The sequence below is a fragment of the Montipora foliosa genome, chromosome 6, assembly GCF_036669935.1.
Source record: "Montipora foliosa isolate CH-2021 chromosome 6, ASM3666993v2, whole genome shotgun sequence".
Classification (NCBI taxonomy): Eukaryota; Metazoa; Cnidaria; class Anthozoa; order Scleractinia; family Acroporidae; genus Montipora; species Montipora foliosa.
The window spans coordinates 66,573,953-66,593,614 of NC_090874.1; the positions used below are offsets into that span (position 1 = coordinate 66,573,953).

At 37.3% G+C, this 19,662-nt stretch overlaps 2 protein-coding genes across 2 annotated transcripts in view; both read left to right on the forward strand.

Moving 5' to 3' along the window:
• LOC138008212 (uromodulin-like) overlaps nt 1-3,288 on the forward strand; it is a 33,248-nt gene extending 29,960 nt beyond the window's left edge. The window contains exon 8 of the mRNA XM_068855466.1: nt 2,958-3,288. Within this exon, the coding sequence (XP_068711567.1) occupies nt 2,958-2,977 (20 nt within the window). The 3' untranslated portion in view covers nt 2,978-3,288. The remainder of the gene's footprint in view (nt 1-2,957) is intronic.
• Nucleotides 3,289-3,379: 91 nt separating this feature from the next.
• Nucleotides 3,380-4,434, forward strand: LOC138005934 (uncharacterized). The gene is made up of 2 exons (XM_068852105.1): nt 3,380-3,815; nt 3,941-4,434. The coding sequence occupies exons 1-2, from the start codon at nt 3,380-3,382 to the stop codon at nt 4,432-4,434; spliced, it is 930 nt and encodes a 309-aa protein (XP_068708206.1).
• Nucleotides 4,435-19,662: the final 15,228 nt, after the last annotated feature.

The following is a 19,662-nucleotide window of genomic DNA, read 5'->3' on the forward strand; positions in this document are numbered from 1 at the left end:
ACTTTCCATGTTAATGTTAATGTTAATGTTAATGTTCCATGTTAATGCAAAAGACGTTACATTGTTGTTGGAGATAAAAAGTGTGGAATTTATTGTCGGGATGTTATTGTATTATTGTTAACTAGATAAGTTGAGTTGCTGTACTTTCGAATTAAAAAAATTACAACTGTTGGGTATTTAGGAACTCTGATACAAATCTGCAAACTATGTATTATATTGACTATCTCGTTAGCACTTAGCGATAGCTATTCTCGGTTTTCACATGACGTCACGACCGCCATGTTGGTGCCCAAAACAAAGAAAAGGCGGCCATGTTGGTGCCCCGACCAAATCCTCGGGGAATTTAACTCTATTATTATGCAAACGCTTCCTTTTGTTTTCGTTGAAAAACATGGCTGTTGATCACGTGAGTGAAAACCAGCAATTACTTGTTGAGTAGAATATGTGCATTTAAATGCTATTGTGTATGCTACCTTCATCATGCACATCACTATCATTTTCATCATGAAGGTCTCTTAAGCCACTGTTCTTGACTGCAGATGGGTGGGATGATTCTTTACTCCAGGTGGGAAGTGCAAATAAACTGATTGCCAATTTTTTTAGAAGTAGCTTTATTTAAAGTTACTGCTTTTTCAGCGCCCATTTCCCTCATCGGAGTGTTGTGTGATTTCCTTTATATCGACTTTACCACAGAAACAACTTGGTAAAATTCTAGCCATTTTAGCGCAGGAATCGCTTCCTCGTTTCGTCAAAAGGAAGGCAAGTACCGTTCTCGTTCAATAAATGAGAGTTCTTACAAACACCGTGGCTCAACCAATGTTTGTAAAATACGGGTCGATTACAACTCCGCTCAGTTTTCTAAAACCTCAAGGACAAAGGGATTACTAATCCCAGAGGGACTTCAGCTTTATCAAGATTGTTCCAGAAAATAACCTTTCCTCCAAGATTCTTAAAGCTGTCATCAAAATATATTTCCATTCACCAAGGTTCATCTGGTTAAGGTATTTCTTGATCCTGAATTGCTCGCAGTCTTTTCTGAGTCAATCGGACCTTCCGCTTTCGTCTCGCAAGCGAGCCGAGGGGAGAATGGTGATAGAGCGAGCTCCACTCTCCCCTCGGCTCGCATGCGTGACGAAAGCCGGCGGTTGGACTGACTCAGAAGGGACTGCTAGCAGTCTATTTTGATCCAAGAAAATTTAAGACGTTGATTGGACGTGTTAATATCGATCATCCTTAAGCCACTCCTCTTATATTTCATAGTCATTATTTTACCATCCTTTACCATCCCCCAGAGAAATTCATAGTAGAGTTTCTTATCTTTTTGTAATGCCGCGATAACAGTAGGGAGTGGCGTAAGAATGTAGATAAGTTGGGATACCAAGTGACTCTTAATGAGGGTGATTTTGCCTATTAAAGTAAGCCTTCCATAAGTCAATCAAATTTTGGATTTTTGTAATACTTTCCTCGTAATTTGAAAGAAGCATTGCAAGTTTGTCAGTTACAAACCATATACTCCTGGTGCAAGCACTTTCCCCTCCACCCATACAATGTCCGGCCTATTAAATTGTATCGGGCCCCTTTTAGTTGCTGAACGTACTCGCATTGTTGTGGAAACATTGCTTTTCGAAACTTTTCCTAGGCACGCAAACGAAGAAACATTTGGAGAGGCAGCAAAATGTTTTTGAACAAATTCAGAGACCCTTTTGCTTCCCGGGAAGCAAATTTTGTTTCTGCAACAAATGCTTCCTGGAGCCGCAAACGGGGAAACAGTTGTGTCTTTAACAATGTTTCCGCGACTTATTGTTTCCCCGTTTGTGGCTCCTGAACACTTCTTAAGCTCAGAAATCGAATCAAAAACATCAAGAGCTTCAATTGCACGAAGGAAGGAGCCCTCTTTAGGAGCAAGGATGGCACAGTCGGTTAGTGCGCGACCTTGCTGCAAGAGGTCCCGAGTTCGATCCCCGGATCTCACATCCTTGTTTCGGCTTCTTAAAGTTTCCTTTCAGTTAAGCCTAAGTAGCTTAAATACAACAGGAAAAGAAAACAAACAGCGGTTACAAACATTTTCATTTTATACTTGACGTTTCGTATGTTGCAGCATACATCATCAGAAGTGACGGTTAAAAACTGTTACACAGAATTTTAAAAAACTAGAGCGAGGAACTGGTGACTAGTTAAAAAGTGTGATAACAAAATCGTAACTTCCGGTAGTCGATTCTTCCGGAAGAAATTAATAAAGAAAAAGCTTCTCACTACCAATGTTTTCATTGAGAGAGGGTTTTAAGTCACTGATTAATAGCGTTTCTTTAATTTTACATTGCATGTCGGACTTCCCAGTTGCGAGGATTTCGCAACTGTTGAAATTGAAATGGCCAAAGGACAAAAGTATTTATGATGTTAGCTTAAATACCCTTAGAGGGAACCTCCATTCTTGATACAAAATAGGTTAAACCGAAGTAAATTACGTGTACAAACAAATTTGTTCGAAATTTGTTTTTAAAACAGTGTTTATATCAAGAAAAGTGAATTTTAAAATCGCTTATTTTCACTTTCAAATTTCGCGGGCGCAGCCATCTTGAATAATTGTGACGTGCTATGGTTGCCCTATTGTTCTGACACAAAGAGCTTTTGTCTAATAACAATAGGGCAACCGTAACACGTCACAATTATTCAAGATGGCGGCGCCCGCGAAATTTGAAAACAAAAATAGGCGATTCTAAAACTTCTTTATTTCGGATACAAACACTTCCTTTGAAAATACTTAAGACTGACTTGACTGTAACGGTTATTTCCTGTGATTTAAAGTTATTTTTTTGTTGAAGTGGAGGTTCCCTTTAAGCATTCATTAACTGTCAAACCACCTGCACAGGACGTTTTACTGTCCTCATCAAGTTTCACGTCATTTACTTTTGGGGAAAAAAACTGGAGAATATCGTTGCCGTTTTGTCTTGTTACAGTGCTGCATAACTCACTATAAAAGTGGAGTGTGTCCCTCCCCCAGATGAGGGGGAATGCGGCCTAACGGATGATGAAACAGTTAAGATCATTGGAAAGAAGAGCAACTGGAGCGCTCTGGTGGAAGAAAGCTGAGGTGTTGCATAATGATGTCACAGCAACTTTAAGGCAATTTCTATGGCCCAGACTAAGTTTCCTATTTGGTTTGTTGGGGGCAAAACATCACTGATCCCCAAACCGGGAGAATTTTCAAGTAACAACCAGAGGCCGATAACATGCCTATACACAGTTTACAAATGGTTTACTGCATGTCTGTTGGTTCCAATGGATGAGCACCTGGAGGAACATGGTTTAATGGAGGCTGAGCAGAGGGGAGCTAAGAAGGGGTGCAGTACCATTAATGGATAATTTGTTGATCGACAAAATGGTCACACAAGGCTGTCATCGTGGTAAAGGGAACCTGAGTATGGCGTGGGTAGACGTCACAAAGGCATATGACTCCGTTGATCATGATTGGCTCTGCGAAATGATGGAAGTACACCGATTCCCGAGATGGTTGGAAAGGGTGGTTACCAAGCTCTGCAGCAAGTGGAACACCAAGACTGTCACCACAACAAAGTTAGGCAAGGAAATATCAGAGAGTATCCAATTTAAACGCGGTCTTCCCCAAGGAGACTCACTACGCCCGAGGCTTTTTACCAACTGCCTAAATCCCATCGCATGGTCACTTAAGGCGACAGAGGGGTATAGATTGTCCAAGCCACTGAGCACTAAGGTGACGGACCTTCTCTACATTGACGATCTTAAGATCTATGCAGCGTCGGAGAAGAAGTTGAATACCGTCCTCAGATTAACCAGAGGTAAGATGCAAGACAGTGGAACCCTAAGAAGTGCTCAGTCGTGCATGTTAAGAGGGGTGTAAAAGTGGGACATGAGGAAGGAGTTAAGTTTGATGAGTCATCAGTCATACAGTGTTTGAAAGAAGGCAAGCAGTACAAATTTCTTGGAGTACTGGAAACATCGAAACAAGAAGATCAACTGGCTTTTAAGGTTGCCTCAGAGGAGTATTTGAAGAGACTCTCTGTTATATGGTCCAGCCCTCTTTCAGATTACCAGCGAGTGGTTGCTTCAAACCAGTATGCCCTGCCTGTTCTGAGCTATTTGGTGTGGACCCAGCACCTGCCAGTCACTAACCTTCAACAAATCGATCGAAAAGCACGGAAGATCTTGGTCAGCAATGGTGGTAAACATCCTGTGGGCTCAACCGCATTGTGCTACCTATCGCGGAATCAGGGTGGGCGAGGCGTGAGATCGGTGGAGGACGAGTACAAGGCCATCAAGATCAAAGGCGCACTTAAACTGTTCAAGAACACTGACACGACAATGGAGCTTGTTCGGAAATTCGAAGAACGTTCAGGTGTGCTAGGCCATAGCTCACTCATCAAGGAGGCGACAAGTTTAGAAGAGATCTTGGATTAGAGCTATCTCTTACATACCCTACCCCAATGTGCTGCACGGAGGAAGGTGAAGTAGTGAAAGAGTCAAAGATCAAGCAAAAGCTAAGAAGCGCACAGCAGAAGAAATTGAAAGATCAGGTATCAGGCCACCCTTGGCAGGGAAAGTTGATAGCTTTTGGATGGGAGGAAGAACAAGAAGGTTCTGGTACAGGGGATGTCCGACAATCCCAAAGCTTTAGTTGGCTGTGGCAATGGAGGACATGCCCAACATATGTTATCGCTGGCGTGTTTGAGCTGTACGAACAGTTACTTCCCACCCGAGTGTACCAGAGTAAGAAGACAAGAACGGGATCAGACCAGATTATGTGCCGTTTACGTGGCAAGGCAGCTGAGACGTTGGCACACATATTAGCTGGTTGCTCTGTGCTTGCGCAGTCCAAATATCTGCAACGACATAATGCGGTGTTGAAAGTAATTTTTTTTGAGATGCTGCACAGCCTAGACCTAATGGACAGTGTACCGCCATGGTATTCACTGAGCGAGCCTAAACCTGTCTATCAAAATGACCGAGCGCAAGCCTTGTGGGATGTCCCTGTTTTTGCAGATCATGTGACGGTGAGAGCTAACAGATTTGACGCCCGAATAGTTGATAGCACAGCAAAGTCTGTCATCTTGCTGGAGATGAGCTGTCCTTGGATGAACAACAGAGAGATCAAGAGCTGCGAGAAGACGGAAAAGTATGCCCAATTGCGACTGGAATCGAAGAGGCAGTTTCCTGGATATCAAGTGAAAAAGTTTAACATCGTAATGGACGTGTTAGGAGGATATAGTGAGGAACTGGAGAGCACCATCCGAAGTCTTGTAGGAGTTAAAAGGGGTAAAGAACTATTGTTGAAAATGCAGAAGGTCGTTTTGTCTGAAAGTCTGAACATTGCGAGATTTTTCAAAGTGTTAACATAAGTAGATAATAACGCCCGTCAGAGATAACAGAACAATTATTTATTATTACTGGGTTGCCTATGGCAAACCAGTCGAGTTCTTCGTTTAGTTTGTTTGTTTTCTTTTTTTCTTTTTTTTAGTTTTTTTTTTTTCCGTGTCGGTAAAAGTCTTGCCTGTCACTCCCCTGGTAAGTGGTGTCTTTGTGTATAGAGCCTTCTATGCGTATGTTCTTAGGATCGAGAGGGTAGTGGAACTGCGTAGATTTCTCTGGTGGACACAGTAGAATCATTAACTTAGCCTGCAATGGCTTCGAAAGTCATGTAACGCGAATGGCGTTTTAGTGGATCCTTAAACAAAATATACCCTTATGGAGCTCAATAATGGAAAGTCAGTTGGATAAACTAGGCAGGAAGCTCAAAAGCGACGAGTACTGGACTTCGACAACAATCTATTGCCCGTCGAGACGAAATCAAAGTGAGCTCTATTTACCTGAAGTACATGGTAATTTGACACGATTGAGTTTCTTGTCTTCACGCACGCAATGAAATAGGAAGAGGTTTTCGCCTCTAAGAGCAAATATGTTGTTAGTTTCAATAAGTTTTTCGCTAGAAAAGGATTCTGTGGTATTTTCTGCCTTTGTGAATTATAATATCATGTTGTGTATTGAATTTTCGAGCTTAAGGTTGAAATGTGATATGGGAGAAGTTTTTTAGTATTGCTCTGTAAGCAGGAAGGGTTCACAGGCCTGTTGGAAGCGTGCTTGAGTTTCAACAAAATGAGCCCCAAAATCAGTGAAAACTTGTGACGCAGATGAATAATAAAGTAGCTGCTATTTCCAAAATGATGGAATTACCTGGTGATAAATAACGTCGTACGCGTCTTGGAGAGTAAATTTTGACTTTGCATAAATAATAGTTGGGCGATTGTGATCTTTGTTTTGACTTCGCTCATTTCATTGTCAAACTTTATAACACTTGACTGAAAAAGAAACTTACAAAAACCAGGTATCTTGCCATCATTTGACACAGATGCTTCACTGTTTGGCGAGTAAACATGCCGCGGTAAGTTAATCACGGCGCCCGCTGAATTCCGGCCATGTCACTTTCGATTTTGCAATTTACTTGAACGTAGCAAAAATCTCCCAAAATGTTTGTCGCTGATCGTAACTTTTTATATTCTATATTCACGGTTCAAAATTAATGTTGTTTTGATGTCGTAAATATTTTATTCTCGATCGACCGTTCGGGAAACTTCCTTCTGCTCTTTCTGAAAACTGTGTATCAATAGTTATTTGCTTTTTCATCAATATTTGTTTTGCATAAAGCAAGCTAACAAGATCTGTACCTTGCTGAGTTCGCATTTGTTAGAGTTAATAGTATTTTCGGTCCGATGCTTCTGTTTTATGAGGGGAATGTTGTCTTGGTCTCCCATCCAAACACTAACCCCGCCCGGCAGGGCTTAAGTGGCTGTCCCGCTAACAGCGGTCCGGTCAATTTCGGGTCAGAAAAAAGTTAGCCTTTATATTTTTTAGATGAAAAGACTTAGTGTGTATATACTAAAACCAGTATGTTTTGCTGTAAATCCTGCTTTTCTTTTTTGCTACACCCCGAAACGACCTCAGCTGTCTGAGGGGAGATTTTTGGTCGATTTAGTAATCAAAATTCGTGACTTTTCCGGATCGCGCTGCCTTAAAACAAGGACGTATTGCTCCATATCGACCAGACCACAGCATTTAGGTACATCCGAAGTGCTTTGCACCGAAATTTCGATACGGTTGGATAAAAATTAGATAAACCGCAAAAAATCTAAGATAACTCACTGCGTCGCTTGTGAAAATGAATAAATAATTAGCTATATGGAAGACTCAAAATATCAAAAGTGGCACCTAAACCAGGATCAAAATTACATTTACAGCAAAGATCTATCCATACTCTAACAGATTCTCGAGTTAAACTTGCGGGTATCATCCGTTATCAGACGCCAGCGAACTCTGTTTTGAGCTCATAAACAACACAATTCACAGCATAATCATGCAAATGTCACGCAATTCGCGGCTGGCGTGATGGCGATTGAATGCAAACATGAACCACCGGATAAGAATGATGTTTAGTAGCCCAGAATTTCTCGTAAGTTAGAACCCTTTACCTTGGATTAACGAAACTTGGGATATCTGTAATTAAATTATGCCTCTGTTGGACTACTTATTGATTTCAGAGAAGTCGGTTTTGTAATAATAAAACATGTCCTTTTGAGAAACAACACTTGAAAACTTTTTTTTTTACGATTTAAAGGTGCTCAGTTTGAAATTCCAGCAATGGAAATTCTTGAGTTGCATGATGGCCTACAACTTGCAGCAATCACCAACAACAAAATAAAGGGCTAGTAATGAAAAGTGAGTGTTGTCACGCGATGAAATAACTGCGGTTGCAAGACGTTCTTTGAGAGAAGACAAATGGCAGGAAGTCCCTAAAATAGTAGTAGTAGAAGTAATAATAATAATAATAATAATAATAATAATAAAAGAAGAAAAGCTTAAAAGAGAAACGGAGTCTCCTATTATTGCAGCACAAGATCAAGCAATAAGAACAAATTACTTAATAGCAACGATAGACAGGTCACAGGATGATCCCAAATGTAGAATGTGTAAACAAAACAATGAGACCATCAGCCACATTGTAAGTGGGTGCCCGAAACTGGCGCAGATGGAGTACAAAAAGAGGCATGACAATGTAGCTAGGGCAGTTCACTGGAACCACAGAAAAATATGGGTTTGAGCGAAGTGAGAGGTGGCATGACCATGTCCCGGACAGTGTACTTGAAAATGAGGATTACAAGATGCTGTGGGACTTTAGTGTACGGACAGACCATGAGATCGAGGCTGAGAGACCGGATTTATTAATCATTGACAAAAGTGAGAAGAACTGCCGAATCCTAGACGTGGCAATCCCGGAAGATGGAAGAGTGAGAGCAAAAGAAGATTAGAAAGTAGGAAAATATCAAGATCTTGCGAGAGAAGTCCGAAAGATATGGAGAGTAAGGACAAAGGTGATACCCATAGTGGTAGGGGCATTGGGAACAATACCACTGAGGTTAAAAGAAAATCTGAGGACCATAGGAGTAGTATAGGAGTTGGGGGTACGAGAGCATTTTTGCAAAAATGCTCTCATACCAACCCAACTCCATACTACTTTCCATTTAATGGCTTCCAACTTTTGATCTCGTATTTTTGATCTCGTATTTTCGGTCTCATATTCTTGGAAATCTATATGTTTTATATTTCTGCGAATCTATGCCGTGGCGAGGCAGAATGGATCCAACGCAAAATTTATTTTGGAACTATATGTTTTTAAAAAACCTAAAATAATATCTCATATAATAGTATAATGAGTTGCGAAGAACTGCATAAAGAACTTGTCAATATGGAAGAAGTGGTCTGTCCATTTTGCAATAAACAGATATCAAAGCATACTAAAAAAACAGATCAATGTTGCGATCAGCCAGAGATAGTGAATGATAACAATATGCTAGTTTGTAAAAAATGTGGGACAGTTAATGGCTATAAACCACTTATAGAATTTGTTGATTTTCACTCAAATAAGCATAGATTCCATCGTAAAAGTGTTTACCAAAGAAAATATCATATAGAAAACATAATGAATAATATAGCTGTAAAAAATGGTTTCCAGATTTCTGTAAAAAATATGGATAAAATAATTCGAATTTTTGCGGCTATCGGGGAAGTTGTGAAAGATGTTAACATTGATAGAAAGCGTATGATTAACATAAATTTCATTTTAAAACAAATATTTAAAATGCTTGATCTTCCTTTTGAAAAGGTCAAGACATCAAAGTCTAAAAAGACACTTGAAAGTTATAAACGATATTGGCAAGACATCCTAGCATTATCATTCGATAAAATAAATGTGATAGTTAAGGAATGAATTTGTCATTGTATTTAGCGTAGAACTTATCAACACTAGGACAAACATCAGTGACAAAATCATCTACATTTTTTAATTCTGTGTGAAACGATGGTTGAAAATCACCGCTTCTCAACATGTCTTTTATTGAATTCAAAAGATGCTGATAACTTTGGTATGCGTATGTACAATTTTGTATTTTAAGATCCAGTGATTGGAAATCCATGTAAGACTTGATTAACAAAGCACAAGTGCTTATTGCTACTAGGGCTATACCACCAGTTAGAACAGCACTAATAATTCCACCAGTACCAGTTATGACAGAAACAGTATTTCCTAACAGTTTTAATTTTTTGTAACGTTTCACAGCTTGCTTGTAAGCCCAACACTTTCTATGGTATGCCTTATAATAGCTCTTTAGTTCGTCGACCTGATCTTCTGGGAGTTTGTCTGAAATATGGTTCCAGCTGAATATTCTCTTTTTTCGATCTGCCATATATATGGTCTAGATTGTTAATCGTCTGCATAGACAATATAGTATACCACTGACTTGACCACAAAAAGGTGATCTTTTAATCAGTTTAGTTGTGTATTTTTCTGAAATAGCATAAGTGTAACCTCTACCGAGCTTATGGTGGTCATAAAACCTCCCGGAAGCATCATGTAATACACTATGTGAATTTAATATATCAATCCAACCGAAGATCTTTTCAAGTAGCCATGTTAGACAGCCACTACCTGGTCCAAGAAGACCAATTTCACCATCATTGAGTTCAAGAATCTCATTCATAGATATGTCTCTTTCTAGATGATAAAAATGCAGGTATTGATAAACAAGTGCTGATTTTAATATTTTGTCGTCAATGTTTGGATGTTTTTCCTTTGTTTTTTCAAAATTGTATGTCACATATTCAAGCAATAAATTGATATACATATATATTACGTTATATTGTATCTTTGCATCAGAACAGTATGATGGTCTAATGTCGTTTTTTCATCTAGAATGAAATTCAGATAAACACAGAAAAAGGCGATATCACCATTAAGAGGTGCTATATCTGTGTTTGCATCCAGACCTCCAAAAACGGTTGTTATTGCTCCCACTCGATTACCAGCTGTGAAATCCCCAATATGTGTTTTATTCCAGTATATTTTTGATTTTTCAGTTTTTACAGATGATTTGTTATCCCAGTGGACAGATAAACAGTGCCATTTGTTAAGTTCGCCGAGATCATTCTCACTGTAATCTCCCAGTTTTAAGAAACTTTGCAAACTAGCAGCAGGACCAATATAAACACACTTGTTTGCATCGTCAGCTCCAGACACCACAAGATTTGATCCGCTATAAGCAACAAATTTGTCAAATCCTGCGTTATCATGTCCAAAAAGACCATTGTTCCAGCCGCTATTTGATGAGCCTATTGAATTTAATTTGTAGACAATACATACATTGACTGCATCGTTATTCAGATCCACTTGACTAATCATTTTTTGTGATCCACCAAATTTGATGAAATAATGCCCATTATGTTTTTCGGCTTTTATGCATAATGTGGGTCGTTTTGCTGAATCGGTTTGTGTTGCATCACTTTCTTCATTGCTTTTGTCATTTATTGTTTCTACTTTTCTGCTTGAATCCATTTTTACAGTCTGACCATCTGCTCTGTCCATTTGATAAGTGCAACTGGAATACATTCTGAGATATTCACTAACCCATAGATCCAGGAATGAATTACGTACGATGCCGACCACTTGAGATTTGACAACTACATGATTGTCATCAACAGCCGGTTTTGCGATGAGATTTTTGTCAGTTTCTATATGTCCATCATCGTTTACTGAAAGTTGAGCTTGAGCTTGATAGGTAAAATCATCATCAGAGTGATAGTCAATGGTGTATTCAATTCTGTCACCATTGTCGTCAAGAAGATGTGTACCATCTAAATTTTTTACATACAATGTCATATACTGTTGCAGTATATAATTTAATTGATCAGTAATGTTTTGTAATGTATCATGTAAACATAAGATCTTGCGCCATCCCCATCGTCATCATCAAAATTTATTCGTATGTTTGTTATGTTTTCAAAATATCGATTGATATTGACAGTAAGTATTTTGCTTGTTGAAAAATCTATGTCATAAAATACACTAGCGTCTCCATAAAAAGTTATATCGTGATTCGACTCTGATGGATAATTTTTTTTTGCATAAATTTTTATTTTATCAATATAAATTTTAGTAAATGTTAGTTGTACTGTTCTAGAAATATTAAAATCACAACCTAGTGATGATTCTGAAGTGGTTCCATAGGCGTAAGACGGTAATATCTTATCAAATAACCCTAAAATTTTATTACCATTCATATTGATTGGTACATGCATTTGAAATTGATTATTTACAACTTGATAAGCCAATTCGTAATCATAGATAGTAAAATCAAGGTTGTTTTTTGCTTCACCTTTTATACCGTAAATCAGGACATACAATGGTAAAAGAGTTGGGCTTCTATTGTCATAAGTGGATTGAACAGTTACATATAACCGTCTTTCGATAGTTGGTGAAGAACCATCTGGTGATAAGTTCATGATAAAGCGATAATATTTATAATCTGTGTTGGTTTTGACTGTAGTGGTTCTATCAGTGTTCATGTTTCTTTTTTCAAAAGTAACCTGAAATGAATTAAACTCCACATCGAAACCGGTTCTCAGGAAATATATTTCTAAACACACAGTATATTTGTCGCTATAATTGTCACGTATCAGTTTGAATAGATTAAAATCGAATCGTCCTTTAAACAGACTGGAACCATCTGCTGCCTTTTGAACATTGAATGAAAATGCTTTTTTGTTGTTTTTATGTGGTGAGTCATTATAGTCGATTAAATTGGCATCCTGTATTCCATAATCTTCTGTAAATTCCCCATCAGCCATAGCATATTTCAGCACATTTTCTCTGTTTGTATGTGTGGTTATGTGACTCTTCACTATTTCGTCGTCTACATATTTCTTATTTTTTTCTATTTGTTCGTCTGTGTATCTATTGTTTGCAGTACTTATAGTTGAAAAAGCGTCATTTACTTGCTTCAAAGTTATGGCATCTTGATTATGTGTGGCGTTTCCGAGATTTATTATTCGTTGATTGTTCATGTCTAGAACAGAAGTCATTACACCGCTTCCATCCAATTTCAATGTTTTTCCAACCTCGGAATCGACATAAGCTTTGTTTGTCACATCTCTAGCACCGGTTGGTTGTCCGCAATTTATTATTTTATTCAAAGACATATCCAAATTTCCAGTCATTTTAGAGGATCCGTCTAAACGAAGTGAATCCAAAAATAATCGATCAACGTAACCTTTTCCTGTGGCATCATTTACACCTGTCGGATCAGCAAGATTGATGATCTTGTTGTTGTTTATATTCAAATTTCCAGTCATTGCTTGCGTACCATCTCGCAACACAACCTGATTTGTATTGGGTTTGGTTGATAAACCAGTTTGTAATTGGTGTTTTGTAACAGCGTCAGAATTGCCAGTGCCTTCAGCAAGATTGCTGATTGTATTATTTCCAAAGTCAAAATTGCCAGTTACGGAAATACTTCCATCTTTTTTCAAATAATTAGCCAGCTCCGTTTTATCAGCTTTAAAATTAAAAGAGCTGTCAACGTAAAATTTATTAGAAGCATCTGAATGTAGTATCGGGTCTTTCACTCCGAAGATTCTTTGATTTTTCATGTCGATTGGATTTTGGGCTTCTATCTTTCCATCATTTGTATTTAAATCAAAGTAAAAGTTATGCAAATGCGCACTACTGACAGCGTCACTCTGGCCATGTCTAGCAGGTGCAATGTTTTCAACACGTCTGTTATCCATATTAAGGGCGCCCGTCATTGCATTGCTTCCGTCTGTTTTCAAACACCCAGAAACCTCTTTATCAACATAACTCTTAGTAGTTGCATCGTCATTCGTTTGAGGTGAATCTAAATTTCTCAGTTTTTTATTCTGCATATCATAATCACCGTCATCTGTTAGTTTAAAACCAACACCAGGCAATCCTTTTACTATTTCAATAACTTTTTCATGTGAATATGTGTCTTCAGGTAATTTACCATTTGAGTAACTCATATATACAATTGGTTTATATTTTTTCATCAAAATTCTTCTTTACTTGTTTCTCAGGTTTGTCAATATATATGAAACTGAAAGGGTCTCTAGTTGCTTTCTCGTATAATTGTTTTGAGACATTGTTTTCACGACATATGAGACTTTTTTCATTAGTACTCGGAAAATCATAAATGGCAAAATGTGAGCAGTTTAATCTAATATCTTTTGGTGTCTTATAGTAGCTTTGACTCAAATATATGGCGCAGCAGTTTTTATGTCTCCCCTGTATAAAATAGTCAACTAATGGTTTTTGGTTTTTATCACATACGAAATCGTCGAATATCACAATTTTTTGATTGTCACCATTGAGATTTTTTACAGGAATTATTTTATCATTGCTTGCTTCAATGATATCATAACCAGCTTCTTCACTCCATGGTTCGAACTCTTTCATGAGATTCCGATACTTTGACTGCTCTAAGTTTTTTGCATAAAGGTATATTTTATCAAAATACAACAGATTGTGAATCATATGCATCAGTGTGTTTGTTTTTCCCGAACCAGAAGGTCCACAAATGAGCATGCGGAAGCATCGATCAGGCATAAAATCATGTAGTTGTGTGAAGTTTGTGACAACATCGTCGCCAGTGTCATAATTAGGTATCTTCATTTATATTAAATCGTTACATTGTTTCGATAAAATGATGTAGTTAAACATGGTGTTCAACATGGTGTTCAACACGGTGTAAAACGCTATTTTTTATATATAATTTTCATTTTTATGTAACGTAACAATATAACAATAAATGAGTTTACTTAAGTGGAAAGAACTCGCAAAGAGTAAATCTGAATTAGGGGCCAAGATCAATTATGTCCATAATGCAATTACAAAACATGATATCGATCAGAAGACCAGTCAACAGGGATTCTCAAAAGTATTCCAACCAATTACAAGTAAATTAGATGATGTTATTGATAGTAATCAGGTTTTAAGGTTGCCAAGGAAAAAACGACCACTGAAGAAAGGAGAAGTTCCTGATTACGGCATTGATATAGAGGATGAAGTTCCAGATATGAATCTTGGTGATCTATTTGAACAACCTGTTTTACCACAGCAAGAAAAACAACTGGTGCCAAAACCGCCAACATATGAAGAATCTTTACAAGATCTTCTGGAAGGAAAAAAAGAGATTCATGTTGATCCTAAGTACTTTCCTGAAGAACCAGAATTACCACCAGAATATGATGATGACGAGGAGATAGATTATGGAATGGAGGATGAAGATGTGGAAAATGAGATACTAAATGAGTTTGAAGTGCCTAATTATGACACAGTTGAAAAGACACTCAATCAACAAGGAATGAATGACAAAAAATCCAAAGGATATCTTGGTAAAATTTTAACACAAACTAGAACGAAAAGAAATCAATTGAGAGGTTATAAAACACAGGTGACAAAACAATATAACAAAGGGATTATAAATGAAGCACAAAGACAAGAGATGAACGAAAGAATAGACAGAGCTAAAAATGTCTTGAATGCATACATAGATCATTATGACACTAAATTGGAAACAATAAAAGGTTCTGGTATCAAAAGAAAAAGAAAAGGTGGCAATGTGATATTTTTTAACAAACCGAAAGAACTCATAAAAAATTGGATTTGATCATTGGTGAGATATTGGCTGGCAATACAAGCATTGACATGCGAAATATGGGTGTTTCTATATTGGACACATTATTGAAAATGACAACAATTAACAAATCACAATATGGTAAATTATACAAACAATATTTCCAAATTTAATGTAACTTCATTATATAATGGAACGAGAGATAGTTTTATCATCTTACAGTGTGAAAAATAAAGGGGATAATAAACCAGAAGATTTTACAACAAATTTCACCAGACCTGTAACTCTAGACAATAATAAGCAATACGTTATCGGTCTTAACAGAGTCATTAACATGTCATTCACTTGGTTCAATGTCAATGCTGGGTACAAAAATCAATTAATCCAATACAGCTCCGATAATGGTTCAACTTTTAAGGACATTACCTTTCCAGCTGGGGTATGGAATTATACGGACTTTGACAGACATATTAAAAATCTGACGAAAACTGGTGATACGTATCCGATGACTCTTGAATTCAACGAAACAACATTCAGAGTCACGGTTACATTAGCTGCAAATTACCAACTTAATTTAAGAGCAAGCAATTTTAATGACCTGATCGGTTTTGATAAAAAGATATTAGCAAGTGGAACGCATATTGGACCAAGAGTGCCAAATCTCAGTCAAGACACAGACGTACTCAATATTCATTGCGATTTGGTAAACGAAAGTTTAGTTGACGGCGAAGAAACAGACATCATTTATTCATTCTCAACTAGTGTACTAAAACCAAGTTACTCCTTCACCCTCGAACCACAAAGAGTTACATTTAATCCTGTGAACAAAACTACAATTTCATCAATCAGAATCATGATAACAGATGGAAAAAGAAGATTAGTGGATCTAAATGGAGCGGATACGTCTTTTTCACTAATTCTAAAAAGTATCTAATGTAAAAGTATAATGAAACCGTATGAATTTAAGAGGTTTTACCATCCAAAACTTGGTAAATTTGTATTTCAACACAAAGGGTCTGGGATTGTCGTTGATAATATTATCAAACCACTGAAGAGTGTGGCATCATCTGTTTTCAAGAAATTTGCAAAGCCATTAGCGAAGAAGGCATTAGAATCAGGGGTTTCCCATGCAGGTGATAAAATTGGTAAGACGGTGGCAGAAAAGTCAGGAGACCTAATTATGAAAAAATTGGCAAATTTGAGAAAAGGAGCTACAACACAAAAGGCAATTGTTCCATCCTCACCCATTAAACAGCAAGAAGAAAGCGCTGATATGATACTAAATAGATTGATATCAGGATCTGGAAGAAGGCGTAGATTTTTTAAATAAATAACATGACAGCAAAATTATATAATACCTTAGTATAAATGGCTTTTAGAACAAGTGAATTATTGCAAAGAAATGAGTTAGTGCGTTTTCAACTCGATGAGGTAATTAGAGCCCCAGGTAACGGTCAACATCAAGAAAAGAACGGTTATAGATTTACCATCAACGACCGGAGTTCTTTCTATGATTGGTACAATGCTTATTTCGAGGTTCAATTCCAGTTACAAAAAACAGCAGATGGAGCCGGTTACGCAGCAGCCGATAGAATAACGGTGATAAACGGATCTCATTCATTGATTTCACATATGATGATTAAAAGTGCTGGGAAAATTGTTTACGATACTGACAATCTACATAAGGTCACTTTTGTGAAGAATCTGTTGGAATATTCTGATGATTACAGCAGATCAGTCGGTAAAAACAGTTTTTGGTATTTAGACACAAATGATACGACAGCCAATACTAATTTAGGATATGAATCTAGAAGAGTGCTTACACAAGCTGCCCAAGATGATGGAGGGGGAGGAGCAAAAGATGTGAATTTGATCATACCTCTCAATCGTTACAGTTTTTTTGAAGAGTTGCAGGATAAAATGTTGGTTCCTATGCAGTTACAATTCAATTTGAATCTCCAGAACGACAATGAACTCATCAATATGGCAGCAGGAACAGATGCCGGCAGAGTAGTGATTAACAGATTTCTACTATGGGTTCCAAAATTAACACCAAAAGACAGTATGTACGACAAATTTGTAAGCTCTTTCATGAAAGAACACAAATGGACATATCAGCGTGAACTATATGCAGTGTCAGCACCTGCTAGAGTCAGTGGTTTTTTTCAGATTTCTTCCAGTATTGACAATGTCAAAGCAATTTTTGTTTATCTACAACGGGCTAAAACCAGAGTTGCAACTCAAAATCCATATATACTTGATACCTTCAAACTAAATGCAGCAAACGCAAACAGTTATTTAACAACATGCAGACTCGAATATGGCAATGGTGTTTTCTACCCAGAAACAGAATATGACAGTGAAAGCAAAGTGAGAATATTCAATGATCTGATGTCTTATGCTATGCGAAAAAACGATTACAACACCGGAACCCAGTTGAATCTTGCCAATTATAACAGCCTGTATCCACTAATCTATTTCGATCTGTCATATCAGGCAGAGAAAGTAACAAGAGACCCTAAACAGTTGATTTTCAGGTATAAAATAAGTGCCAATAGTGCAGCAGATTTCAATGTCCATGCAGTTGTATTGTACGAAGAGTCGGTTGTTATTGACAAGGTGGGTAATGAATTGGTGATAGTTTAAGCCCACAACTGAAATAGTAATATGAAATCAAGTGAATGACACATATTTATTTGTAACGGGAATTATATAACATATATTATATGACTAAACTTCATGAAATCAACGTAAGACTTTCAGACAATCAAAAAAAGAATCTGAGTAATGCTTACCATAAAAGGGAAACAATTGTTCTAAGACTGACAAATGATTCTCTCAATGGAAACGACACTCTTTATGTTCCAGCAATGGTGAAAAAACGATTGCAAAAAAATCGACAATTGAACAAAGGAATGGACATCAAGCTTGCTAAGACTAATATCAGAAAACAAGTCGGCGGAAGTCTTTTGAGTACCGTATTGTCACTTGGTATGAGAGCTCTTCCAGCAATTGGTAAAACCCTTGGGTTGAGTGCTCTTGGTGGTTTAGCAGAAGCCGGAGCTAAAAAATTGTTAGGATCTGGTCAAAAAGGTGGTGCTATGCCATTACCCATGATGATACCTTTCAATGCAATCAATCAACTGATGCCGTATCTGAATATGTTTACAACCAAACAGCAAAGAGACATAATGAATGCGGCTCAAACAGGATCTGGCGTTAAAATAACACCGACTAAAACACAATCAGGTGGATTTTTAGGCACTCTGTTAGCCAGCGTTGGAATACCTTTGGCTCTGAATCTTGTCAAAAAGCTAACGGGAGGAGGAGCACCGAGGATAGGTAGACCAAGATTGCATGGTGAAGGAGCACCTAGAATGGGAATGCCCCCTCCATTTTACAGTTATCCGCCATATGTGACTGGTAATGGTAGAAAAAAAAAAACATCCTCAACCAAAAAAGGAAAAGGGTTACTATTGGGAAAAAACAGTCCATTCAATGGCATACCCATTTTGGGGGCAATATTGTGAAACCAAAATTTCACAAAAACATACCTATGTCCAATCACGATCTGAAAAAATGGTGTAAATATTTAAACATACCAATCAATGATGTACTGTCAAGAGATGAAAAAGTTCCACATAACCATAAACAGGCGTTATTTATTTACAATCTGGAACCAGCTTATATGAGCGGAAGTCATTGGGTAGCCACTTATGTTAAGGATAATGTAATAAATTATTTCGATTCGTTTGGTATGCCACCTTTTCAAGAGATTGTAAATCATGCCAAAAAGAAAAATCTGACTTTGTTACATCAAAACAATCAGATACAAAACATACAAACAACAACTTGTGGGTATTTCTGTTTATACTTTCTGAATGAAATGAATAAGGGTAATTCGTATTATGATTTATTACAAGTGTTCGACATAAATGATACAATGAAAAATGAGAGATTTATCGAATATTATTTCAGAAATATCTAACTTATATATATTATGAAATCATATTGTGTTAAACAAAAGAAAGTGACTGAATGTGTTGAACCTTCAGGTTACAAAACAGCCAAAAATGGTAGACTAATGTTCTTTTGCACTTGTGCTGAATGTGGTATTACAAAGACCAAATTTGTTAAAAAAACAGGGAAACTAAACAGCCCGTTGGGAGCGGGCTTACTCAGTGATATTGCTAATACTGGAACAGAACTATTTTTAACTAAAGGAGTACCTTATCTTGGCAAAAAAGCCGTTGAAATGGGTAGATATTATGGTTCCGAATTGATGAGAGACCCAAAATTGCAGAAAAAAGCAATTGATTATGGTTTGAGAAAAATGAATCCTCTCATACATAAAGTTGGATCTGAAGCTCTCGATCAATTGTCGACGAAAATAAGACCGAATAAAAAATACACAACAAACAGAAAAGATCTTGATGGCGGTGCTGTTGACATTCACAAAGCTATTGGTAAATTACCGAAACCAAAAGGCGGATGTACATTACCTGGGCATCATTACACCGGACCATATAATGATTTAGAAAATCAACTGAAGTATGACCCAAAAACTGGTCAAATATTGGAAATATATGACATGCCCACTGGAAAAACTGATGCAATAGCAATGCAACACGATGTTGATTATTCCGTCTGCAAG